The sequence below is a fragment of the Rousettus aegyptiacus genome, unplaced genomic scaffold, assembly GCF_014176215.1.
Source record: "Rousettus aegyptiacus isolate mRouAeg1 unplaced genomic scaffold, mRouAeg1.p scaffold_m13_p_9, whole genome shotgun sequence".
NCBI classification, from domain to species: domain Eukaryota; kingdom Metazoa; phylum Chordata; class Mammalia; order Chiroptera; family Pteropodidae; genus Rousettus; species Rousettus aegyptiacus.
This window is the reverse complement of record NW_023416312.1, coordinates 66,883,214-66,911,141: the sequence shown is the minus strand read 5'-3', so window position 1 is coordinate 66,911,141 and position 27,928 is coordinate 66,883,214. Positions and strand designations below refer to the sequence as shown.

The 27,928-nt window shown below is 38.6% G+C and overlaps 1 protein-coding gene across 3 annotated transcripts; it reads left to right on the top strand.

Moving 5' to 3' along the window:
- Window positions 1-266: 266 nt before the first annotated feature.
- On the top strand, window positions 267-24,355 carry CAPN6 (calpain 6). Of its 3 annotated transcripts, XM_036227225.1 has the most exons (14): window positions 355-393; window positions 4,075-4,155; window positions 6,799-6,978; window positions 15,323-15,454; window positions 16,501-16,709; window positions 17,211-17,403; window positions 17,941-18,134; window positions 18,382-18,459; window positions 18,566-18,752; window positions 20,421-20,543; window positions 20,716-20,918; window positions 21,457-21,578; window positions 21,952-22,088; window positions 22,693-24,352. In XM_036227225.1, exons 3-14 carry the CDS (start codon window positions 6,814-6,816, stop codon window positions 22,873-22,875), a joined length of 1,926 nt encoding a protein of 641 aa, XP_036083118.1. In that variant the 5' UTR covers window positions 355-393; window positions 4,075-4,155; window positions 6,799-6,813; the 3' UTR covers window positions 22,876-24,352. The 3 variants fall into 3 exon arrangements, with proteins under 3 accessions (XP_036083117.1, XP_036083118.1, XP_015984894.1); XM_036227224.1 differs by lacking the exon at window positions 4,075-4,155 and having other exon boundaries at window positions 267-393; window positions 22,693-24,355; XM_016129408.2 differs by lacking the exons at window positions 355-393; window positions 4,075-4,155 and adding an exon at window positions 815-835.
- Window positions 24,356-27,928: the final 3,573 nt, after the last annotated feature.

Below are 27,928 nucleotides of genomic sequence, written 5' to 3'. Positions count from 1 at the left end.
GTCAGAAATTTATCAGACCTCTCCTGAAAGTCTTATTCTTCCTTGGAAGAGAGAGTTTGAACGTGGCTTTCTGGGTTTTCCAAGTTGCTGGTGGGTGGATCTGGAGTGGGTATCCCATCTGTACTTCTGGCAGGGGCACTTTCCAGATTTTCCTCATGACTCAGTTTCTGACTGCTAGGATCAGTTTCTGACTGCTAGGCGGGGCAAAGTCTCCTGAAGTTTCTGCGAGTCACCTCCCCCTGTGAGCAGAGCTTGGTATAGCCCAAATAGTTTTCAGGTTAAGAAAGCCAGAATCTTTGTTCAGCCACACTGAGTGAACGGACTTTTTAGGGGTTACCTGGCCAAGAGAAGCAGCAGTGGGCGGCAGCAGCAGCAGCAACTGGGATAACTCAGGTGAGTAGAGAAAGCATTAGCAAACTTATCCTGGAATTTTATTTGTTGGATAACGGTGTATAAAAGAAGTGAAGAAATATGAACTTTAGAGTTAATCAAAATCCACAGCTATAATTTTTTGGTTTGTCTGGATCCAATGTACATGTATAATAGTTTGGAAACTTCCAAACTAATGAAAGTTTTTGATTTGTTATTTTTTGAGTTTGTGTGGGGTGATCGTGGTTATCTGGCAATGACATTTTCTGGTGATATCTGATCTTTTTTTTTTTTGGTCTTCTGTTACTCGAAATCCCTGGTGAAAAAAGGACAAACCTTCCTTGGGAAAGTGAGAAGGAGAACCCGGGCTGACTGTCAAGGCTTCATTCTAGCTTTTGCCGACCTACAGCTATGGAAAAATTATTGAAATGCAGGCAAAATTTTGGAACCACACTGTGTTCAAAAGGTCTTTGAGCTCTGGCAGTGGGGTGCATGGGCTGTGTGCTGTTGCAAAGGAGGGAGTGGCAGCAGAGGCTGTTCTGTCTGCACAGCCAGATGTCCTCCTACCCTGGTGACAGGTTGATCTTGGCTATTGCATTTTCATCCCCTGACCAGCCTGGTTTTGTTCTTCTCTTATTCTTGCTTTGGTCTAACTTTGATTTGCAGTTGAGACTCCATCCTTTTACCCCCACCTACCTACTACACAGCTACTGGTGTTCTAGGGGCTTAACTGGGATACTTGACTACAGTGGACTAGGAGGAGGGCAGGAAAAAGATCAGAACATTGCAATTGAAAATTAGTTCTTAGGATTTGGGACTTGAAGTTTGATGAAAAGCACACAGGAAAATTAGACAAATTCTGCCATCCTGACAATCACTTCTGGCTTCAGGGTAAAGAATTCTGGTTTGTACCAATGTTTTATTGAAATTTAACTAATGTCTCATTTGCTTATCTTTATTGTGAAATTAAGAACATTTTATAGTCTACAGGAATTTTTTAAAAGTTTCCTTGTGGAGATACTAGTTAAGCCTTTCATTACTCTAGCAGTTTGTGTGCAGGTACATGTGTGTACATATGTGCTTGTGTGCGTGTGTGTGTTTGTGTGTGTATGAGAGAGAGAGAGAGAGAGAGAGAGAGAGAGAGAGAGAGAAAGGGGGGAGGGAGGGAGGGAGGGAGGGAGGGAGAAAGAATACTTTAGATTTGAAAAACTGTATTTATCCTTAAAGTCCCTGGTAGTCTAGGAAAAAGTCTAAAAACACTTGCGTAGTCAAGAATAGATTAAAAAGCAGCCTTTCTATATCTTTGGGAGTTTTTAGTTCCTAAATTAAAAGCAGAAAAAAGTCCCTTTGTGACCCCAAAACAGTGTTTCTTTGATTAGCCTTGATTTGAAATCATCTCACCTTCTGACAGCTTGCAATTCAAAAACAAAATTCCTAAGCACATTCTTGTAAGAAGAGGATAATGAAAATTTTCCAATGCAATGTCTTAAGGCTTTGAATTTGCATGCTCCTTTCCTCCCTTACACTCCCAATTTTTAAAATTGTGGTAAAAAGTGTCAGGGGATCCGGGTTTTAGTGCCAACTCTGTCATTAACTATGTAACCTTGGGAAAGTCCCTTCACCTTCCTGTAAAAGCAAGAATTTGGGTTAAGTGATTTCTAAGAGTCTTTCCAGCATAACATTCTATAAAAATTTGGTTTACATTCTCAAAAGGCTATAAAATTAGACTTATAGGAGGAGCTTATTCATCCAAGAGAGAGAAAACAGGTAGTGGGGCAAGTCAACCGAAAATGACAGGTGGAAAAGAGAGGCGGTATTGAAGAGTGAAGGAACCATTTTATATTGGTCTTCAAAATGTCCTTGAGTATCTTATTTAAAGCATGTGGCCAAATTTTATTTTCCACTAAGGACAGAAAAGGGATTCAATTTGCTAATAAATTTTTTAAAAAATGTTTCCTAATACTACTGTCTTTCATCGGTCTTATCTTTAACAGTTAATAAATATGTTCAGGTACTTAATTTCATTTTATTCCCCCAATAATACCTTGAGGTATATGATGTAGCCATCATATCCCCATTGTGCTCGCGGGGAAATTGAGGGACACAAATGTTATTTACACTAAATTGCGGTATTTGGAATTTGATCCTGGATCTCCTGACTACCTGTGTTCTTTTTGTAATTCTGAATTGTTTTTTTTTTAAATTTTTAAATAGAGTTCTTCAGCAATGGAATTAAAGGAAATTGTGTGCTCTTTTTTTCTTTGAATTTCTTTGAACAGAGTTTTCTCTTTGGACAGAGTAGATGTGTCCTAGATAAGGCTGAATCAGAGGACTTATATGGTTCCTTTTAGACCCCAGAATACCTGGCTAACAATTTGAATTCAAACAGTTATATGTCTCCTGGTAGATGCCTATCCATAGATATAGTTTAGGACTCTTCCTGTGCAAACATGGAAAGCACCATTCTCTGTGTAACACGTGGATGCTGAATTGTCATTATGTCTCCCTCTCCAAGCCCCATTTCTCTCAACACACCACCCCCAGATATGAGGACAGGAACTGCTGATCTTGGCTAAAGTGACCCCTATTTCATGCCAGAGTAGTGTTAGGTTTTTTGTATTCAATTTTCTCTGCAAAATTACTAATTGCTTCTACCTCTGATTTTGTTTCAAGTACAGTGCAAAGATAAAACTAGGGAAAAAGAGAAACTAGCTAGGGACAACACACTGAAGCCATGCTCTTCCTCTCTCCCTATTAAATGCCCTCCCTTGCCTTCCACTCATCCCAATCAATCTCAGTTTGTAAACTGCTATCTGAGTTCCCTCTATCAATTAATTCTCTTTAATAAACTGAGGCAGATTTTACTTTGTAGAGCAAAATCTGGTTTCTACTCTAAAGCTAACCCACAAGTAAAGAATAAGCCATTTTCCTCTTAAGAGCTTGGCCAGCTCCCCAAGCTTTCCAGTCCAGTGAGTAGCAAAAGCTTCCTCTCCTAACTGCAGCCTTGTGTTCTACAAGGAAGTCTCCCTCAACTTCCCCTGGCAATTCTCAACTTTCCATACTCTGCATTCACTCCTCCCACTTGCCTTGATCCACAATGCCTTCCTTCTTCGTGCTCTATCTTTAGGCGGTGGGTTCCAATTCAAATAGTACTGCTTAAGACCATTATCTCAGAGCAAAACCCCATAATTTGCTTCACCCGACCACCCATGATACTTGTTCATAGGACACAGGGCCCTTCTTCTTAGATGTGCACATTCCCTTTGTTAGCCATTTTTTTTAGCTGGAGGCTCTTTTCTGTTGATGCTTGAAGCCCTAGAGTTGATTCTGTTTACTGACTTTCCTAATATGTGGTTGTTAACCTAAAGGCTTTCTTGTCTTCACTGTTGGGTGCAGTGAGATAGCACAGAAAGAACATTCCCTTCTCCACTCTCCTATCCTTTGATAGGGCAAGTTGTTTATGACAAACCCAGCTTACAAATTTCTGGGTTACCAAAAGTTTCCTGAAGGTTAACTGATGAAAGCTTTAATGTGAAGGGTTTAGATTCTTCCATGATCTTCATATCATGGAAATAAATAAGCTTTTTAATATACACCATGACAATAAATTAATTCTAGGAAGAATGCCTCAAAGTTAGGTATCATGTTTATTTTGGAGAGTTTTCCTTATTTGAGCTAAAAAAAATTCCTTCTTTAAAAAAACAGTGACCAAAAGAAGCAGTGTGGTGTGATGGAAAGCTGCACATTAAATCTGGCATTACACAGACTCGGATTTGAGTTGGCTCTGTAAGTTTCCAGCTGCCCCTTCTCTGAACTGCCATTTCTGCAGATACAAAATGAAGGATACAGATAATATCTACTAAACATGGCTGCCATGAAAAGAATGTGAACTGAAATGTACATTTCAAACAATAACTTGCCATGTAAACACTAATTTTCTATGTAAGACATTTAGCCATTCAACAAATATTTCCTGAAAAATAGTTGTTTGCCCAGCTCTGTGACAGGCAATAAGAGGGTTTTCAGTGTATATCGCTTTTATGGAACCCTTTCTATTTATTCAAAATACTCTTACATTAACAATCTCATTAGGTACATCCATGGTATGAGGAGGGCAGGATACATAACACTACCCCACAATGAGAAAATTAAGGCATAAAGAAGTTGAAGTCACAGTAAAGGGAACGCAGTTGTCTTAATACCTAGTTAGAATGGGGGTCAATTCTACTCTGCGAGTCAAATGGAACAAGTGACTATAATTGTATTCTAATGAAAATCTGTCAAAGTTCAGGCCTATAGCCTGTTCTTTATTATTTACTGTGCACCCCCAAAATGCAGGTCAAGAGGCTTGACCTATCCAACCCAGCTATAAATTCTGTCTCTGAAAGAGTCTACTGGGATCATACTGTCTGTAAAACTCAAACCTGATTTTCTTTTCAATGATACTGATTCAGTCTGTAGACAAGCTCTATTTTAATAACAGGGATCTCCTTTGGAGGCTCCTGTTTTCTTTGCCATTTGACTGAGTAGAAAAGGAGACAGATGTGGGAGAGGACCTTCCCCCAAACAGGAAATACTCATTTATCCAAAATGATCAGGAACTAGAGGGTTCTGGCAAACTAAATATACTAAATGCCTTAGACTATCTCCCCAGCTTCTGGAAAGTCACCAAACCTTCCAGGAAAAGCAAGAGGCATAATAGTATTTATTATAAGTTTGTGCACATGTGAAAATTGGGGTCCATTTTAACAGGTTCCACAAAGGCAAACATTCAGATTAACTCTGATACTGATTAATGGAAAATTATTACTGATACTATCCATGACTTCAAATACAATGAAATACGCTTTAATATTTAAAACATATGATTAGACTTAAATCTGATGACTGAAGGCATTTTGGTATTTTGCAGTGTCTTATAGCCTTCAATTTGAAAACCAATTGTCAATAAACGAGACTATGGAAAAACTATTTTTTTTCCAGCTTCTTATTCCTCAGATTCAGAAAAATGGCAAACTTGTTCATATATATTGTAGGTTGTAAATAATATTAAATTAAAAATACTTTATGGTTTTCAAATAAGGAAACTTCTTTATCAATACGGCATCTTGATGTAATAGTGAAAGGATGTGAAATAAGATAATAGAGAAGTCAGATTAATATTAAACATTTTATAAAATAGCAACTGCCACTTTATTAACTGAGTTTTGAACTGTGTCACCTACACAGATTCTCTTTAAAGTGATAATTAGCCATTTTTTCAAATTTTGTCCATTTTTAGCCAATATTCTGACCTTAGAATTTTTATTTTCAACTCACATGTAGTCATAGAATAAAAACAGTCATCCCTAAAATATATTTTTAAGTAATCGGTGCAATGTAGATTTAACAACCCCTCTTATTTACCATCGAATATCATGAAAGGATCATTAAAATCATTATAAATCTATCTTTATCAATTAAGCAAAGGCATTGAAAACACTATCACCTCATAGCTATTTAAAATCAAATTTACCTTTCAAATTATCCTCATAAAAAACAGTTGTTAGGGGCATTTGAGTCTGGGACACTCCAATATACATGGCCTAAAGAGCCACTACATTAATTCTCTATTTAACAATGTAAGATTTTTTTTAGAGAAAAGAAAGCAACAGTGTATTGCCATAGGATAAGAATCTATAGTCTACCAATCAGTTTAATTGAATTTCAGAATCTGCCTTTTATCAAGGGCAAATGATTGCACATTAGATTTTGAAGAAGAAAAACACATACAATCTTTTTATCTTTCCTTGTCTTTGGAGGCCATCTGCTGAACTCTGTTTCTTGCATGAGCCTTTATGGCCAGTAGTAAAAACGCAAAGCTCTTTAACAATAAAAGGGAAGGAACCATGTAAAAGAGCTTATTAGATGTGAAAGAGGCTGCTTCTTCCCTCAAGCACAAAGTGTGTGGCCCTTCAGGGAAAAAACTTATCCTGAATATAGTAAAGTGATTTATTTCTTCCTCTTCAAATTTAAAATTGTCCTTTGCCATGAACTTCTCCCTGCCAGTGTAAAATGGAAGATTGACCTTTAATTTAGATTAATAAGATTGTCCTTTAATTTAGATTTAATAAGATTGTTTAACTAACAATCTTAACATTTATTGTCTAGTTTTCTAATAAGATTATTAAGGCCCATATTACCTCATTTGTCAGATAAAGAAACTGAGGCCCCATAATGGTTTAGGTGTCTTACCCAAAGCCCCAAACTAATTAATTGCAGAGCCTGGACCCTTCTCTTCCTGAAAATGGTGACTTCTCTGTTAACGCTAATGTTGAAGTGGATGGCTCCAGGAATAAGTCACTAGGATGACTACCATTTGTCTAATCTCAGGTAATCTTTAAAAGACTTGAGAACTTCCTCTAATAACAACATTTTTTTTTATTATAGACATAGTTTGATGCTATGGGTCCTCCTCTAAAACTCTTCAAAAACCAGAAGTACCAGGAACTGAAGCAGGAGTGTATCAAAGATGGGAGACTTTTCTGTGATCCAACCTTTCTGCCTGAGAATGATTCGCTTTTCTACAACCGACTGCTTCCTGGGAAGGTCGTGTGGAAACGTCCCCAGGTAATTATCTATTTTTCAATTTCCATCTCATTTTTTATCTCTTTCATCATAACGCTATTTCATCCACTATTTTACTCACACAGCCTATTGCATGTAGACCAATTTAGGAGACAACTCTAAAATGGGAAGTTTTATAGATCTATGCTTCTAGCTCTAGCTTGAAGAAACTTGAATTTTAGTCAAATTTCATCATAATTAGTAATTTAAAAAGAACAAAAGAAAATGTCATGCTTGTTTAATTTGGAAATCATATGAGTAAACACGGTGACTCAAAAAACAGCTATACTCTTGTCTCTTTACTAAGTTACCTATCACAGCAACTTTAAGATAATCTGACCAGTGAGGAGAAAAACTCCTTATCCGATGAGCATAAATGAACTCTATGGAGTTCTATGTACTGGGGAGAGGGAGGCTTCTTTGCTGTTCTTTGGATATCATCACCTGTATCCTTCCACAATTAGCAAAGTAGGATCCAATTAGGGCTGCAGCTCTTTCACCACCTATTAATAGTTACTATGATTCTTTGTGGAACATCTGTATGTTGTCTCTAAAGCAAGTCTCAGGACCCTTTCAGAAGCCCTACATACATGGGAGCCCAATGCCTAAAATAATAGGATGATGGAGCCTGGAGAATAAATGGCAACCTTGCTATATCTAAAGGATATAACTAGATAGAAGTATATGCTACCTGGGTTCCTTCCCAAAGTGGATGACGAGGAATATAGGCCACAGAGGGCTGTCATGATGCAAATTCTTGGGCCTTCACAATATCCTGAAGATAATGTTATAATCCTATTTAATGACGCACCTTTTTGTGCATTATTATAGAACCACCTCAGTGAGCAACTCAAGGTTTGCCTTCTTCATTGAGCAAGCCATCACTTTTTAGTTGCAATTTCCATAGCTTAAACTTCTGAATGGAGTTCTTACAAGAGCTACTTCAGTTTATGTAGTTTGCCACCAGGTGGTGCCAAGATACATCACTTTAAGGCTCTTGTTTTCTATGCAATATAAAAAACATGTCTTGGATTTTTTGTCCGTGAAGTATGATAGCCATTGAGAGTGTGAGATCTGGAGAAGTCTCTTCATCAGAAGGAAGATTACACTATTCCTAACTTTATGAGCCTCCAGTTGTTGACATCCCTGCAGATCACTGACCTGCAATAAAACCTGGGAAACATGAGCAGAATTCACTAGCCAATAATTAGATATGCAGAGAGGAAAGATTTTTTCCAGAAATGCATGGAGAAAATAGAGCTATATGGGTGTGATAATAAAAGACACCATCTTTTCCGATGCTTGGCTATAAAAGAAAGGAGATTAGTAAGGCAGAAGTAGCTGAAAAGAAGGCAGGGCATTGAGGGAAGTTTTCCAGCAGCATGGGGAGGGTCTTTATAAATAAGATAGACGAATATATTTATAGGCTAACGAGTAAACAGTAAAGAAGAAGAGGTTGAAGACACAGAAGGAAGAAGGAATGATTGATAGGAGTGAGATTACAAGTAGATGAGAGGAAATCCATTGGGTGGTAAAATTGCAAGCCAATGTGAAGCCATTCCTCAAATGTGAACCAAGCCGACAACGCTTCCTTTATTGGTCCATCTTTTGACACATCTGTCCTCCTCTGTCTTAGCTCAGTTCTTTGTCCTTTGCCTTCATTTTTCAAATTCTATTGATTGAATCATAGGTGGATTAGAGGGAAGAAAAAACTTAAAAACTGTGGCAATACTCCATCTTATTTCTGAGGCAAGCAATACCTCTTGAGGAAATGTCAGAAAGAAAAGATGAATGGGAATGGGTAGAAAATGAATCAGTATTTATAGCATACTCACTATGCGCCCACATACTGTGTTTGGAATTTTCTATACTTTTTTTTCATTTCTTCCTTATTTACCATGACTTAGAAAAGTGTCTTAAAAATCATTTTGATATAATTTTTCCCTGGTTTAAAAAATGAAGGTAGATACTATGATCATCTTATTGATGAGAAAATGAGATCTGAGAGAGAAGGTAAGAATTCACCCAGGATCAGACTGCTATCACACTAGGATCTGAATCTAGGTTTGACTGCAGAGTCCATATTAATTTTCACTCTGCCATGCTGCCATTTTAGGGAGATAGAGTTGTTTGTGTCTCTTTTGAAAAAATAGGTACCATCCCTCCAGTCAGTTCTCCTTAATATCTTGATGCTATAATCATTAATTAATTCAAACTCTCCCTTTTGAGAGCATACAGTGAGCTTAGTCTTAATTAAGTTCCAAGAGAGAATCACTTGCGAAATATCTATTGAGCACTACTCCATGCCAGCCTCTGTGCAAGATAGAGACATGACGTGGGGTAAGGCACTCCCATTCCAGTTGAAGAGATGAAGCATACAGACAATAAATCATGTAAAGTTCTGAAGAAGAAGAGATCATTGTGGATCGAAGTGGTTAGGAGTAGGGAAAAAATAACAAGGTCCTGGACCACCATCTGAATCTCCTCAAAAAGTCATGGGATCCTTTTCAGCCAGAGTGGAGGCCAAGCCTGTGGTCAAGAATCACGTCAGAGTTTCCTGGCCTCCCATCAGAAAAGCTGAGAGACAGCCCTGGGCCTCTCTGAATTGACTCAGAAGACCAGACAGATCGTTGGCCTCACCTGCCTCATTGGCAAGGTTGAGATCTTGATTTGTAGGGAAGCTTACAGACTTCTTGTCCCTTGGCATGCCACATAGCCTCATCCTCTACCAGGGCTGTTTTTTGAAGTCTCTAAATTGGTAGACGCATGACTAACCTGATATTTTCTGTCTCTTTCCTCTCTCGTGTTGAAAGCCTCTGCCTTTATAAGTGTTCATGATTATAAACACCAATGCTAATTGAACTAATCAATGCCAGTCAAGATCCACCATCTTAGGGCAGAATCGAGTTCCCTTTATTTCCACTTGCCACTTCCTCGCTGTGTTCTAAGGAGCCACTTTAGATAGATAGGGATTATAAGAGTGTTTTGCAATTGTTTAATGCCGGCTCATCTGCATATACCCTCTAGAGGAAAATACTTTTCCTTAACTCCTCCAGTGGTCTCATGGTCCCAGTTATTGTCCTAGCTTATTGGATACACAAGTATATTGCTTGAGACATGTACCTCTGGACTTTTTTGTCTTCTTGAGGCTTAAACATATAAAGTCTTAGTAAATTCTAAGAGCTGAGTTATACTGAGTTACAGTGTGATCATAAGACTGCAAGTAGGAATTTTAGGCTGAAATCTGGCTATCAAATTTCCATGGAAAAATTTCTTCCCCAGCTCCCTCCAGTCACTCTCCTCTCTTACAACCTTCTGAATTTTTCCCTGGCTGACTCATACCTAGCTATGATAGTGTCTTAGGAGAAGACACATATCATCTCACACTAAAATAGAGCAAGACCTCATGGATATCTGCACATCCAGCTATGGAGGAAGCATGGGTACCTGTACAGATCTCTGTCAGCTCTCTTGGTCAAGTTTTGAGTTCAGCTTTCACTATCATTGTCCTTATACAGGTCTTCCACTAGGGAATACTCTGCCCAGAGGCTATTTTACTACATTGGATGGGAGAAGGGTGGTGAGGTTTTGGATTAAAGTGAAAGTGTTAGGAATAGAAGATAAAGGTTGATGAGGGGAGACATTAAAAGCAGAAAACACAGGTCTCAGTGATAGATTGCATGTGAGGGAACAGTAAAGGAGGAAATATTTGTCTCTTTGTGTTAATAGAAATTTCCAACTTCCAGTTGAATGTGACACCTCTGTACAGTAGGTCTCAACTGTTCAAGAATTTCTCTTTCTTTCCGTAGATCATGTTCCCCCCTTGAGTAGTCCTAAGTGTTATACACTGTTGACACAATTGAAAAGAGTTGAATAGGTCCATACTCTTTCCATCTCTTATTTATTTTAAAGTCTGCATTAGAAAACATTAACAGCTTTATTAGAGCACAATTTATATACCATAAAATTCACCTGTTTTAAGTATACGATGCAATGATTTTTGGTATATTTACAGAGTTGTGGAAACATCACCACAATCCAGTTTTAGAACAGTTGCATCATCCCAATAAGAACCCCTGTGCACACTTGCAGTGAGTAAACTCCTCCTCCCACCAGTCACAGACAACCACTAATCTACTTTTAGTTTCTATCTAGATTTACCTATTCTGGACATTTCGCTTAAAATGGAATCATAAAAGTAACTGGCTTCTTTTGTTCAGCATAATATTTTCAAGGGTCATCCTTATTATAACATGTATCACTTTGTTCCTTTTTACTACTGAACAGTATTCCATTGTATGGGTGTACAAACTCTTCCAAATAAAGCACTTCAGGATTTATATCTGAAGTCACCTAGCAGAAATCTGAACATTCCGATAAACAGATATTACGTTTCGACTTGATTGTCTAGGTTGGAAGTGAAAGTTGGGCTTAAGATCTTATTTCTAGGCTCTACATTGAGTTTTTCTTGGAGGGGTCAGGAAGGAAGGAATGTTTTACTGATGACAATATCTTCATGCAGAAGCAAAACTCCATAGCCAATAAAATGGACTCCTTTAGAGGCTACTTCAACACTGGTCCCTTAGCCTAGGTTCACCTATCAATGCCCTGTCTGAAGATGGTTCCGCATGCTAAGGATAAGATAATGTTTACTTGAAATATCTCACAAAGCCATTAGGTCCTGAATGGCAGCCCTGAACCTTTTGGGACTACTTAGAGCCCCGGACTTAGTCATAATATACCTATGCAGAGCTGGCCTCACTTTTCGATATCCGTGTCCCCATCCCACAAAGACTGCTGGACTGCATATAGCACTTTTAAAAGTGCTTCTACTCTTCTGGTTGCTGGTTTTCTAGGCAGCCTTTTATTTTACTCTGGTTCCTGAGGTTTACCCTGGACCACAATGTTTACTGTCATCAAATTTTACCTCTGCTATAAAAATTTCTAGAGAAGTAGATGCAGGAAGTGCAAAGGGAGCCACACAGACTTGCAATTGCATGCCTGCCTCCCTGACCCCCAGAGGTATCTAGGAAGGGAGATGAGGTGAGAACAATGGTAGAGTCTCTCAATGCTCAACTAAGAGAACATATTTCCTAGAGAAGCTGCTTTTCTTTGGAAGGCTTTGGCCCAGGGAAAGGGACATGTGGGAACCATTCCTGGCTTTACTCTTGGTGCTTAACTTTCTAGTTGTGTATGTTTCTCCCCTAAGAAATTAGTATGTCTTCACAAACAGCTCAGTTCAAGGATCACGTTAACTATGCCAACACAACTGGGAGCCATTAGGAGCTCAGCAATCTCCCCTCCCTTCTAGGCCACCCAAATATGTGACCGTATGAGCTGTGACCTCTCTTCCAACTCCACTCCCTACCACTTTAACAGAGCCTGGGCTGAAATGTCCCATTTGCATTCTGTATCTAGCTTTGAGTTACAGAAAAATTTCTCCAGCCTTACTTATTTACCACCAAAAGGAAGACACTCAGGTGTCCAATAGGGAAAAGTCACTAATTAGCCATCTTATGTTTTCAGAATTTGTCACCAAAATGTTCATTTGGCTGCTAGATTTTCATTGGCTCATTGCCCTTTACCCTTTCTACCTCTTTGTCTGCTTTATAGCTTTTCACTTCCTTAAAGAGGTAGAAAATGTAACTTAATAAAGATTTGCTCCCATGTTTCACATCATGGTGTTGACATTCAGAAGAGATTGATTCATATTGACTCTGTCAGATTGAGGATATTAAAGCCTATTAGTGATATATAGCCTGAAATCCAAAGTTAAGACATAACTTAAACAAGTCTTCCAGAATGATGGAGAGCTTTTAGGTAAGTGTTAATCAAAGAGGCATAAAACATAGGGATGGATGACTGAGAAGAGGTATTCACATCTCTGTCCCCAAAGAGCTGCACAATTTTACCCTTCATGTGGTGTCCATTAATAAACCTGAAGGCAAAAGGATGGGCTAGCTAAGGTATTGAGGTTCTTTCTCTAACTGTGTGGTTCTGAAGAACCTAAAACTTTAATCCTAGGTTTACTAGCTAATTGGATGACCAGAAGGACAAGTTATTGTCCATCTCTGAGCCTATTTCCTCATTTGTAAAATAAAGTTTGACTAAACAGTGTCTAAAATTCTTTCCAGCTTTGATAGTCTAGACTATTAACTTGTCATGTTTTAAAACCCACTGTTAAATAACCATCCTTTATGTATGAAAAGTGAAGTAAAATTGAGGCATGGGTCAGTTTAATGGCAAAATGGAAAGTAAGGTAGTTTATTTACCCAAATCTATATTCTTCCATGATTACACACACAATGCGTGTGTGTGTGTGTGTGTGTGTGTGTGTGTGTGTAATCAGCTTAGGTCAACAAGAGAATAATTACCTGTTTCCTCAATTTGCTTTTTGTTTACTTGTCTTTTTTCTCATTTATGTGACTCTTTATATCTTGAATAGACGTTTGCATGCCAAAAGTGTTGGCTGATTCTAGATCCCTGCTGTGAAATAAAGCCTTGTATAAATTCAACACACTGTAATGTAATCCCAATCATTAATAACTCTACATAAAAGAACAAATTGTTTGCCTTAATAATCTAAAAGACACTTTTTTCACATATCAGTGGTCACTGTATTGTTTTTATATGATAGGAAACTATTATATGCATCATCTAAGTCTAAGAAATCATTGTATAACTTTACATCTTGAGCCAAATAAAATGGCAACACCTGACCCAGAAAGGATAATGGAACAATAAGAGAAAGGGTATCAGTATTCAGTTCATTCAACACATCTGCTTTATGTTCAACAATTTAAAAAAAAGCAGCTCCCAGTCCACAAAATTTAGTAAAATAGAAGTATTCTCCTAAGACACAAAAGTAATTATATACAAAACATGCATTAAAAAAACAAAACAAAAGAAAACAAACAAACAAACAAAAAACAGAAAATCCAAAGCTGTCAAGTCGTGTAGCCTTCTCCTTTTGGCAGAAGGACGTCCAATTAATCTTCAGTTTGTACTTGTCCCTGCCCAGAATGTTTATTTCCTTCTAGAGTTATTTAGGCTTTTAAACAATAGATGAATGTTTCATTCTGTAGACCAGACTTCATCAAGGAGAATTATGTCCATTAAAAAAAGAGGTTTAAGAACCGAAAAATATACATCTGTCTTTCTTTAATAATTTTTAAATGCATATATGTCTAAATTTTCTTTCCATTTGAAACTAAGATTTGTTTCTTCTGTGTAAAAAGAATATCAAGGTTCTGGTCAATAGCCTCATCCAGGAAGCTTTCTCCATCTACTCAAGACTTTATTGCTATTTCCTGCCTTTGAACTCTGCAAGTGCTGATACTCTGAGTTACACAATCATGTCTTCAATTATATGGTGTCATATACGCAGCTATACCTTTGTCCACACTTGTCTCTCTACCCATTATGTCTCCATATTCCTCCCTTGTCCAACTGCCTAGCTCTAGGTGTTCTTAAGACTTCAACTTGAGCATTACCATTGCTATTCACCAGGAAAACTTTGGAAATTCTTCCTCTAGACACTGATTATACTTTAAAAATGCCTCTACTGTGTCCTCATCACATTTTGTTGTAATTGTATTATTTGGGTCTCATTTTCTTACTCACAATGGGAATGACACCACTAATAATATGTTGGGGGACACATGTACAACCCAAACAAATACTGTCCCACACTATCTAGGTTTCCTCAGAAAATCCACTGTAGGAAGAGTGTCTATTGAAATGCTCTGGTGAGTAGTCTATTACACCCTGCTATTAGTGCTGCCATCTGCATTCATTAAAAGGTGTGGAAAATCCAGTTGCCATGGAGACCACTGTTGCCTTTGCTTTATGTTAGGAAAGGTCTTCATGCATAAAGTCTCATAAATCGTTTTTCCTAGCGAGGGAAAATCATTTATGTTCACCTCTATCAGGCCTTGTCTCTTAAATTTACTCATTCTCCAAGCATAGGTGCTTCAGAAAATTTTATTTTGACAAATAAGATCAAGATGTAATGTGCTTATCTCTAGTTCTCTTCTTTAAAAGCTTACTGCTGCGATGAAAACTCTTCCAAACCCCAGTGATAGCTATATCTGAGAGCTCCCATCAATTTATCTCCTCCTGTTTTACTGTATCCTTGCCTCTCATTTCTCCTGCCACTTCCCCACATTACCCTTTTCCTGTGTCTACATCATCTACTGCTTTGTGTTTTTCCTCACAGCACCCCCAACCTGTGGCAGTCCTAGCATCTTTTGACCCCACCTATTTTGTGAAGTATTCCTGTCTACCTCGGCTCACATTGATCTGGAAACACTTCCTGGAATCTTAAAACCAATTGTTGTATTCACAGGACATCTGCGATGACCCCCATCTGATTGTGGGTAACATCAGCAACCACCAGCTGATCCAAGGGAGACTGGGGCACAAGCCAATGGTCTCTGCGTTCTCTTGTTTGGCTGTTCAGGAGTCTCACTGGACAAAGGTATTCCCCCTCTCATGGGACCTCACTCAGTTTCCACCTTCTTGTCTTCTTTAATAATTTCAGAAAAGGTCAGCTAATAAATTTCTAGATTTTCTAATTCTTAAAGTCAGAATATTAACTAAGTGACTTCCTTCCATTTTATTATGAGAATTTTCACAAATATGAGAAGTTGAAAAAATTTTGCAGTAAACACCCATATACTCACCCAGATTCTACCATTAACATTTTATTCTATATGCATTGTCACACATATTAGTTGAACTCTTGTCACTTGCAGTGTTTGACTCAGTAGCTCTGCATACTTGTATTATTTGTACTTATTGGGGTATAAATCTAGTAGGGGCTAGGAAGTCATTGACAGATATGAATAACCAAAAATGTAATGAAGATAGAAATAGATCCTAAAATAAGTTCTAATAAATTATTAAGAGTTATAATTATTATTTGGCATTGAGTTAGAATTCAAAGCAATGAAACATTGACATTGGGACAAAGTTAGAACATTTTCTTCAGAAAAATAATTTTAGAAGATTAATGTGTAACTGCATAGAAAAAGAATTTCTTAAATGTAATTTTATTCAAGTTGAGAATAAAATATATATTCTATAGAATCTACATGAAATCTCTAGGATGGACTTTTAAAAACTGAAACCATAAGGGACCTTGTATTTTGATTGATTTTGATTTTTAAAATGCCTTGTTTATGTGGCTAAACATGCAACCATGAATATGTTTGTGTAGACAGTTTCTCATGACAGAGTTTGTAGATTATCTGTGGGACATAATTTAATCGCTAACTGGTTGCCCCCAGTCACCCTGTGTGTATTCAAGGCAAACATGGTAATACTATCCTCAGCAAAACTGAACTGGGGGAGAAACAGTTGTGGGAAAAATTCCCTACCTAGGACTTCTCAACCTAGATACAAAGCAGATGTATTTAGTGTGCTTCCTGTTGCCACATGGATTTGCCAGAAGTCGACTGTAATCTCAATATTTGGATATGGTCTGGTGAATAAGAGTTGATTGAATGTTTTTTATATTTTCAGACAATTCCCAATCATAAGGAACAGGAATGGGACCCTCGAAAACTAGATAAATATGCTGGGATATTTCGCTTTCGATTCTGGCATTTTGGAGAATGGACTGAGGTGGTGATTGATGACTTGCTGCCCACCATCAATGGAGATTTGGTTTTCTCCTTCTCCACCTCCATGAATGAGTTTTGGAATGCTCTGTTGGAAAAAGCTTATGCAAAGTAAGGAGAAGTATCGACTAGTACATGAGGAAAAGAAGGCCATATATTTACTGGGAAGTTCATTCTCTCCTAGCCCAGTCCCAGAGGTTAAACTGGCTAGGATCTCAGTCGGATTCAAGGCATTTCTTTGAGCCTGGTGCTGGTCTTCAGAAATTCTATATGTGAGAGAAATCAGCTGTTCTGGTTTCTATTAAATCCCTATCGGGTCCCAGGTGCCTCTTCCTGGTACTAATCTGCAAATAAAGGCATTATGGCCTCAAATTTTATCCTTGTCTAATTTTTACCTGTAGAAAGAAGTTTTTGCATGGACTGTCCTTTACAAACATAGCCTAGGCCTAGAAATCTCGTGCCTATTATCTCAAAATATCTGTTATTTCATATCTAGAGAAAAGCCAGATGGTAAATTCTGGATAGAAAGGGACTATTCTAATTCTTGGGAACAAGATGTCCTTGGCTAGGAAAAATAATTTTATAAAAATAACCTTGCATATTTGTCCCTAGGCTGCTTGGCTGTTATGAAGCCCTTGATGGTTTGACCACCACTGATATCATAGTGGACTTCACTGGCACATTGGCTGAAACTGTTGACATGCAGAAGGGAAGATACACTGAGCTTGTTGAGGAGAAGTACAAGCTGTTCAGAGAACTGTACAAAACATTTACCAAAGGAGGTCTGATCTGTTGTTCCATTGAGGTTTGTATTTACCCAAAACAACCACTCTTTGCTCACTTATGGCAGAAGAGACTACACAATTTAGTAGGGAATATTACCCTTACTCTGGAGATGCATGAAGAACCATTATGGGACTCAGAAAGCTTACAATACACATTGAGCCCTGGCACAGAGGCTGAGGAACTAGGGGTCAATGTAGCATCTGAGCTGATGTAAATAACTTCTCCTAAATTATTCCTCATGCCTCTGTTCCTGGATGTTGAGGTTATAGCTTTTTTTGCTCAAGGAGTGAACAAGCCATACCACATTTTAAAGCTATTCATATCAGTATAATACTATGGGTAGTTTGAATCTGAATTTTATAAGTGAGTTGTTATATTTAATTCTTCATTTCTGTTCCTTTATTGGTTCTGTGTCAAGTGGTGTCAGGATCAAATTTCTATCTGCATAGGGAGAACTAGCTTCAACTATACTAGGGTAAACCAATCAAAGAAGAGGAGGAGTCATGTCTTAGGTCTCCCAAATGTTATTCTCTTATGTATCCTTCTTTGCTCTCAGTCTCCCAATCAGGAGGAACAAGAAGTTGAAACTGACTGGGGTCTACTGAAGGGCCATACCTACACTGTGACTGATATTCGCAAGATGCGTCTTGGAGAGAGACTTGTGGAAGTCTTCAGTACGGAGAAGCTATATATGGTTCGCCTGAGGAACCCCTTGGGAAGACAAGAGTGGAGTGGTCCCTGGAGTGAAATGTGAGTGCCATTCCACTTTGCTATAAATCCTATAGTTTTCCCAAACCCATTCCTCCAGATTGCTAGTGGGCTGTCAATGCTCAGTGACATCTGTGGGTGGCTCTTCTTAAGCATAAGGCCTTTGACCCAGCCAGAGGTAAGATAAAGCAGGCCCAAACCTCATGCATTCTGTTTCTTTGGCATATTGCTTGCCGTAAGGAGTGAATGGCAAACATAATGGCATATCCCTTTGTTCTTTTACCTGTAGTTCTGAAGAGTGGCAGCAACTGACTACAGCAGATCGCAAGAACCTGGGGCTTATTATGTCTGATGATGGAGAATTTTGGTGAGTAAAGGTTTTCTGTGCTAAGGAAATTGTGGCTTCCACATGGAACTCCAGGTGTAGGTATTGAGTACCGTCTTCATTTCTTTCCTGTACTCCTTCCACTCAGGATGGGCTTGGAGGACTTTTGTCGCAACTTTCATGAACTAAATGTCTGTCGCAACGTGAACAATCCCATTTTTGGCCACAAGGAGCTGGAATCAGTGGTGGGATGCTGGACTGTGGATGATGATCCACTGATGAACCGTTCAGGAGGCTGCTATAACAACCGTGATACCTTCCTGCAGAATCCTCAGGTTTGAATCAATTTTTTTTCTTTGCCTCTAAGTTATCAAGGTCATAGGAACCCAGGCTTGCCTTGGAGCATTTCTCTGACATCGATTCTTCCATTTTCAGCTACCGTGTAATATTTATCAACCAAGATGCCTAGAGATTGGCTCAGATGCTTGTAAAGCACGGTACACTGTATCTCTTTGCAGAATTATACATTAGCCACATTATCAAGTCTGGACCACTTCCTCTGGCTGCCTTTCTCCTGGCCATACTGCTTAATATGGGTCTTTGACAACCCCCACTTCCTTGTGATGGTCCTACATTGGAGAGAAGGGCTCTTCTCCTAGATGCTTTCTCATTTTTTTTTATTTCTTTTCTGCCCATACTGTTCTCTTGGGTGCATATTTACTGAATGTGTCCTCTTTCTCATGTATATGATTTTTAAAAAATCTCTGCACTATATCTTCCTTTTCTTATCTAGAACCAATTCATTTTCCCCAGGATTTGAATTGGTACTGTGTCAATGACCTCATCCCATCTATCTCTTATTACAATGCTATTCCAGAGGCCAAGCCTAGACACAAAGCAAAATATCCAAACATCCAAAGCCTGAATTTATAATAACATTGATGGCTTTATCCCCAAATGTGCTGATGAGCTAACCTACAAGAAGCAAGAATTCTGGCTGTGTTGCAACCTTACATGGGTGTGTCTTTTCTTTCTTTGAATCTCACTGGCCAGGCATTTTGAAGGATACTAAAGCTGATGGGCTGATTTACTTAACTCATATTTTTCTTCATCTCTTTCATTTTAATTGTTCCTAAAGAAAAAAAGCTTCTATTATTTCCTCCCTACATCTCCATCTCCAGCCTCGGAAATGTTTTAAGTATCAAGCATAAATACCAAGCTGGGGAAATGGCCCTTTTGGCTTCACTGTTAAGTGTCTGTACAAGATTGATATTTGGGGACCTTGTGAGCTTAGGATTCTACATCTGTTTCCTGTTTCTTGGTAAATGGAGGGAGAAAAGGAAGGAGACGGAAAAAGGGAAGGGCAGAGAGAGAAAGAGGGGGATGGAGAAAGAAGGGGGGGGGAGAGAGAGAAACCTGATGTTTTTTAGTTTTGCTTCCCAGTGGCACAATGATTCCCTAAATGTTTGGAAAGTCTCTAGCACATGCCTTCAGCTTCCCTAAAATGATGGCAGCAAAGTGTCAATTCTCCGGGGGAGTAGATCCAGCCCCTTCACAAGCCACACATCTGGGCTGGCAATAGGTTAGCTTCAGGAGATGCTGCAATGTCAGGTTAAATTAAACAAGAATACTTTCTGTCTCTATATGTTCTGGAATTTTTCTGTGTACAGTTTTTAAAAGCAAGAGGACAATAATAAAAACAAAAACACCCCAACTCCTATTAAGAACTTATTAAAACAAAGCACACCCCCTTTGGCATCAAGGGCCTATGCATGAGGTTGTTTTTCTCAATACATGCTGAATGCCATAGGGAGAATCAAGCACTGTGATCTACATTTATCAAGTCAATGAATTATCCCAGGCCTCATCGTGTGGTCGATAGCAAAGCCCAGGAAAAAACCCCAAGTCTCTGATTTGCAAAGTTTTTTTTTCCCCTAAAATTTGAACTGGCTTATCTAAAGTAGAAGTGCTAACTAAACTCCTTGGTGGCCTCTTTTCCGTAGTATATCTTCACTGTACCTGAGGATGGGCACAAGGTCATCATGTCACTGCAACAGAAGGACCTGCGTACTTACCGTCGCATGGGAAGACCCGATAATTACATCATTGGCTTTGAGCTTTTCAAGGTAAGAATGAGCATTTGGAGAGAATGATGGCAAATTGGATCAAAATTAGGATGGCTTGTGGTTAGGGGAATTAAAGAAAGTTCAGGGATAAAGAAAGCAGAGGAGCTAAGATCTTCCAATGTAAAACTATGGCTTGAGTAGAATGGAACATTTCATTCTATTTTACTTCCAGGTGGAGATAAACCGCAAATTCCGTCTTCACCACCTCTACATCCAGGAGCGTGCTGGGACTTCCACTTATATCGACACCCGCACTGTGTTTCTGAGCAAGTACCTGAAGAAGGGCAACTATGTACTTGTCCCAACCATGTTTCAGCATGGCCGCACCAGCGAATTTCTCCTGAGAATTTTCTCTGAAGTTCCTGTCCAGCTCAGGTTCAGTTTTCTCAGCCAGCCCTACAAACTCTCATTCTCTGCTTTGCCTCCAATCCTAACTACCTTGGCCCTCTCCCCCTATGCAGACGCTCAAAGGGACGATTTGTTCAAATCAGATTTAATTAAAATAATGGTGGTAGAAATATTTCTCAAAGTGGGGTTATGAGAAATTTCCCAGTGGAGGTCTGAGCTTCAAAGCTCACCTGCCATTTAAGGGGAAAAGGCCTATAACCTAAACTTTTCCACTTATATTTTATCTTCTGTTCTCTGGTTGACTCTCTGTTCCTCTGTTATGTTCTGAATGCTGGGTCACCAAGCTACTTTTTCACCCCAGCCCTGCTTACTTTGATCTTTATCTGCTGGTCCTTAAAGTGAGGGGAAAAGAAAGCATACTTATAAAATGTAAGCCATGTCTGCGGTGAAATAGGCTAGGTCACTCAGCATTTCATGCTTTTCACCAACAATGTTTGCTTTGACAAGCCTACCTCTCATCAGAGGACATTCACCATCAATAACATGTCTTCTTTTTGATTTCCAGGGAACTGACTCTGGACATGCCCAAGATGTCCTGCTGGAACCTGGCTCGTGGCTACCCGAAGGTAGTTACCCAGATCACTATTCACAGCGCTGAGGGTCTGGAGAAGAAGTATGCCAACGAAGGTAAGAACTAGAAGGGTGTCTAATAAAACAAAATTCATTATTTATTGCATATATGATCAGGAAAAAAATGGTCACAAATGATTCTTTCCAATAGTATTTTCAGTCTAGACAAGTCAGGATGGCTCTCAACTGTGGCAGAGAATGGGATGCAAAATTCTTTATACAAAGCCTACATTATGTGTGTGTGTGTGTGTGTGTGTGTGTGTGTGTGCGCGCGTATCTTTATAAAGTATAAAAAAGAAAAGGGAAGCAAGAACAAAAATCCTAGGTCATTCTAGTACCCGATATTGTGCTCAAAGTTCCGGAATAGATTTAGCAATCTGGAAAGAGAACTTTAATTGCTGTGTGAAAAACAAATGTTACTTCGTTCCAGCTGTGAACCCATATTTGGTCATCAAGTGTGGAAAGGAAGAAGTCCGTTCTCCTATCCAAAAGAATACTGTTCATGCCATTTTTGACACACAGGCCATTTTCTACAGAAGGACCACTGACATTCCTATTATAGTGCAGGTAAGAATGTGAATAGGAACCCCCAGGGTGGCTCATATTCAGTATCAGATACTAGATTATCCTAAGTGCCTCACATATGTCTAGGATACAGAGCAAGGGTTATCCTTCCTTTCTTCGTTTGTTTGTTTTGTACTCAGAAGCACCTCCTTCCAGGCACAGACACTGACTTCCTTGTTAATCTCCATCCTAAATATCCTCTTTTCCATTTACTTCATTGCAGGCAGAAGCCCTTGTGCTCACAGGTGCACATATTAACACATTACTATAAATTCCCATGAGGGGAAGCATATGCCAGTTCAGATGACCCTTATCCTGCTATGTCAGAATGGACCACTAGAGTTTGGTTATTCTTTTGACTTAACACTTCTGACTAGCTGTCTTTAGGTATCCATCTCATAGGTCAAGGTTGATCTTGAGCTCTTCTTCCTGGCTTTTCATCACTGTTTTAAGTATCTTCCCCTCAGTCAGAAAGGTATCAAGAAATATTCTTTTGTGGTTTTTAAACAGACCTTTTCAGGCTCAGCATTAGGTTTTAGATGCTACTGGGCAAAGTTTAATCTCACAGAGGATTGCTCACCTTCACTCTTTTGACTTATCTCTCCAGGTCTGGAACAGCCGAAAATTCTGTGATCAGTTCTTGGGGCAGGTTACCCTGGATGCTGATCCCAGTGACTGCCGTGATCTGAAGTCTCTGTACCTGCGTAAGAAGGGTGGTCCAACTGCCAAAGTCAAGCAAGGCCACATCAGCTTTAAGGTTATTTCCAGCGATGACCTCACTGAGCTCTAAATCTCTAGCTCTAGAAAATCCTGACAGAGCTTTCCATCCTTTTATTTTCTGTTAGATGCCAGGTCTTATCTAAGATTCATAATCTTTTGAAAGAAAGAAATTAATAGTAATTAACTTTTCCTTTCTTCTGATAAGTTCCCCATACCTCCTGATCCAAGTAGCATCAGTAGCTACATAACCTATATACCTCCAGCAGCTGGACATGAGGAGGTGACAGTCCTATCCAGAGGTTATACAGATGTTTGCCAGGAAAAGATCTCTGGAGCTTCTGGGGGTGATATTCATGCAGGACATCAACAGCAGCCTGGATACCCTACAGATGTCTTTGCTGCTTTCAGGTGCCCAATATATTTCCTCTATAGGGCATGTTGAGGAAGGAAGAGAGGTGATCAAGGCCAAGCTGGTCTAGCCTGACATCCCAGCTCCTGACTGAACATTACAGACTTTCCAGCAGCATTTTACCCAGCAGCCAGAGCCTGCTTATAAGCCCCTGGCCCTTACCTCCATCACCACAACCACCATTACCACCACCACAATCACCAACCAGCACTACCACCTCTGGAAAGCATAGTCCTGCCCTAACCTAAGTCACCCCCCACAGTTGGTTTTACCTTCATGATGAGGAAGCTTCCTAGGTGCTTAATCAAGAGCTGGAGTTCAGCAAGACCTAGAGAGTAGGAAGTCCTGAGCTTCAGCTCAAGGAAGCCAGCTGTGTGCCACAAGAGGAAAAAGTGGAAGAAGCTGCAGTGGGAGACAAAGCCTCGGTCCCCCACCTATCTACACACATCTACACTCACACATGCGCACATGAGTGTGCACGAACTACCGTTCAGGCAGTCAGTGGGAAAGAGGAAGAATGAATGAGTACCACACATCCTGAAAGGATAAGAAAATCTACCCAGGCATAGTACAGCCATTCTGGGGCCCCTGACTGCAATGTGAAACCTCCTCCTGCTGCTAGGTTTACAAACAAGCCCGTTGTCCTGTGCCTCCTAATATCTTGGGTACTGAAGAACCTATCTGAGGGCTAGAGATTTTGGGTCCCATCCCAGGCCTCTCAGACTTTCAGTTGGGAAGCTTCACTAGCTGGGGGGTGTTTGTTTGCCCTCTTGTTTTTTTTTCAGTACTTCTACAGAGTTTTATCTAAAGTCAGTCATTCTGAAATGTTCTTCCCTCCATCTCATCTATTGACATTCTACCCCTTCTCTAAGGCCCAGCATAAATACCACCTCTTCCATGAATCCTTTCCTAACTTCCAAACCCCCAACTCCAACAATATTTCAATGCTTCTGCAATGATGAAAATAATCATAGTTGTAGTACCTAGTCTAGTCCAGCACACATTCATTTAAAAAATATTATGTAGAATTTTTTTAGTTTGCTCATTTCCTATCATGTTTTTTAGTCTGTGTAACTTTTGCAGTGCCTTCACTACACACTGCCTTACATAATCCAAACCACAATAAAATTCACATTCAATAAACTGACTAGTTTTGACTTGATTTTGATGGCACAGGAGAGATGGCAACGGTGGCCATCAGCTTAGACTTGTTTCAGAGCCACTAGAGGTGGGAGTAGAGTGGGAGTACTTTGTACAAACTGAGCCCACATACCAGTCTGATGAATGCAGAAGTATTGGCTGCATTCTGATGGTTCAGTTCTTCATACAGGTTGGGGGATGAGGTTGGGAGAATGGAGAGGGGCCCTCTTCTAGTCCATATTTAAGAATGTTTGGGAGTTATTTGGAGTTACATGATTTGACACCCTGCTGGGATTAGACTTAAGGTCAAAGCTACGGTGGCCAGATTTTTCAAGGGCAGACTTCCCAACAGAAAAAAATACCACCTCCTCCCTCCCAGCATCTCTCTTAAAGCTGAATACATGTGAAGATTTCACTCACTTGTTTCCACACTCAATCTGCCATCTGTCCATCTTAGAGTAGGCCGTGGGGGAAACTCTTCTTTTATTGCTTTTAGCCCTGCCTCCTGACAAAAAAAAAGGATACTCGGGCAAGGGAGCGGTTTCAAGAACAGATCTCATTCCATGTTCTTTCATATCCTACTTCAGAATACATTAGAGATGACATCTTAAGTACAGGTATTTAGTTAGATGTGGTAGAGCTTTGTCAGAAATGCAGTATCCAACACAAATAATGTAATAGTTCTATACGGTCACCAGATGGCACTATGACATTGCAATTAAGCTCAAAGATGCTACCACTTTTTAAGATGAGAATTTTTCCCCAAATAAAAAGGTAGAAAAGAAAAAGAACTAACACTTTTTGATTGTCTGCTATGTGTCTAACTCTATGCTCAGTGCTTTATATATATATGATCTCATTTAATGCCCACAATCATATGAAGTGCTGTCATTATCCTTGGACTTCAAAGAAGGAAATTAAGTAACAGAGAGGCTAAATAATTAATTCAATAATATTCGGTTAATAATCATATCATGATTATTAGTCAGATAATAATGTTTATTTGATGTCTGAGCCTTTTCCATGAAAATATGCTGTCCCCAGAAAGTGGTAACCTCCTCCTTAGATCCGTATTACTAGCTATGTATCCACAATACTATATACAAAGAACTGTGCAGACATACCAAATGTTTCTCTCAGAATCTTTACATAACTTATGGATGCATGCATATACGTATGCACTCATGCATATAATGTGTTGATAGACCTGATCTTCCCAAAAGGAATCCAACGAACTAATATATATCAATATGCATTTGATAAAAACAACATGAATGAATTTCAAAATAATTCTGAGTGAAAGAAGCCAGAAAAAAGGACGCATCTTGCCTGATTCCATTCAAATAAAATCTAAAAGATGTAAAGTATTCCATAGTGACATAAAGCATATCCTATGTTGCCCAAGATATGGGGAGGGAAGAGAAGGAATACAAAGTGGTCTGAGGAGTAATGATTATGTTTATCATTTTGAAACTACTTTGTATTTTGATTGGCATGTGGTTACATGACTATTCATTTTTCGAAACTCAACTGATTTTTACTGTAAATAATTTTTTTAAGAAATGAAGCCTCATAAACATTTCATCTTCTCCAACAACTCTTTTAAAGTTCTTATAGGTATTCTAATTAAATACATTAAAAACTCCTCTAGACAATGTTACAATTGTTATAATTTTTGTTTCAATGGTCATACATACTTTAAAGAACTTGAGAGGAGGAAAATAGTCTTTTATATTTACTATTTCTGTTTCTCTGTCTTCATTCCTGAAGTTCCACTATTCTCTCTGGTATTATTTGTGTTCAGCCTGAAGAACTTGCTTTAGTGTTTCTTTTAGAGATGTTGATGAATTCTCTTAGTTTTTCTTTATCTAAGAATGTTTTTATTTTGCATTCATTTTATTTTTAAATTAATGCTAAGTGCATTCCCTATACCGTACTCGCCATCCTGTGATCATTTATCAACTACTAATTTGTACTTCTTTAACCCTTCACCCATTCTCCCAGCCTCCCAATCTACATCCCCTCTGTCCGTCATCAAATTGCCCACTATATTTGTGAGCCTGTTTTTGATTAGTTTGTTCTTTTTGTTCCTTAGATTCTGCATATAAGTGACATCATATGGTATTTATCTTTCTCTGCCTGACTTATTTCACTCAGCATAATAACATCTAAGTCTACCCAAGCTGTTGGAAATGGTAGGATTTCATTTTTTTAAAGGCTGAGTAATACCCATTGTATACATGGACCATAACTTCTTTATCCAATCATCTGTTGATGGGCATTTAGGTTGCTTCCATATCTTGGCTATTGTATATTGTGCTGCCATGAATATCAGGGTGCATAGATCTTTATGAATTGTTGTTTTGGTTTTCTTTGGATAAATACCCAGAAGTGCAATTTCTGGGTCAAAAGATATATCCATTTTTAATTTTTTGAGAAACCTCCAGACTGTTTTCCACAGTGACTATACCAATTTGCAATCCCACCAACAATGTATAAGTGTTCCCTTTTCCAGACAACCTCACCAACACTTGTTTTTTGATTTATTGATGATAGCCATTCTGACAGGTGTGAGGTGATATCTCATTGTGGTTTTAATTTGCATTTCTCTGATGATTAGTGACCTTGAGCATCTTTTTATATGTCTATTAGCCATCTGTCTTTCCTCTTTGGAGAAGTATCTGTTCAGGTCTTCTGCCCATTTTTTAATTGGATTGCTTGTTTTGTTGTTGTTGAGTTATATGAGTTCTTTATATATTTTGGATATTAACGTCTTATCAGATGTGTCATTAGCAAATATCTTCTCCCAATCAGTCAGTTGTCTTTTTGTTTTGTTGATGGTTTCCTTTACTGTACAAAAACTTTTTAGTCTGACGTAATTCCATTTGTTTATTTTGTTTGTTTGTTTCCCTTGTCCAGGGAGACATATCCAAAAAGAAATTACTGTTAGTAATATTAGAGAGTTTACTGCTTATGTTTCCTTCTAGAAGGCCTTACATTTAAGTCTTCAATCTATTTTGAGTCTATTCTTTTCTACGGTGTAAGAAGGTGGTCTATGTTCCTTTTCTTCTTCTTTTTGCATGTATCTGTCCAATTTTCCCAACAACATTTGTTGAAGAGACCATCTTTACCACATTGTATATTCTTACCTCCTTTGTCATATATTAAGTGAGTGTATAGGCATGGATTTATTTCTGTGCTCTCTATTCTGTTCCATTGATCAATGTATCTGTTTTTATGCTGGTACCATGCCGTTTTGATTACCATAGCTTTAAAGTATAGTTTGATATCAAGTAGTGTGATACATCCAACTTTGTTCTTCATTCTCAGAATTGTTGTGGCCATTTGGGGTCTTTTATGATTCCATATAAATTTTAGGATTATTTGTTCTAGCTCTCTGAAAAATGCCATTGGTATTTTGATAGGGATTGCATTGAATCTATAAATTGCTTTGGGTAGTATCGCTATTTTAATGATGTTGATTCTTCCTACCCATGAGTACAGCATATGCTTCCATTTATTTATATCTTCAATTTCTTTTTTTAATGACATAATTTCCTGAGAACAAACCTTT

What these genes read in the sequence shown, in the direction of transcription:
- CAPN6 (XM_036227224.1), top strand. Translation starts at nt 6,814, where the DNA reads ATGGGTCCTCCTCTAAAACTCTTCAAAAACCAGAAGTACCAGGAACTG. An exon ending in GAAGTTCCTGTCCAGCTCAG is followed by an intron (nt 20,919 to 21,456) that starts GTTCAGTTTTCT and finishes TTTGATTTCCAG; the next exon opens with GGAACTGACTCTGGACATGC. An exon ending in ACATTCCTATTATAGTGCAG is followed by an intron (nt 22,089 to 22,692) that starts GTAAGAATGTGA and finishes TTATCTCTCCAG; the next exon opens with GTCTGGAACAGCCGAAAATT.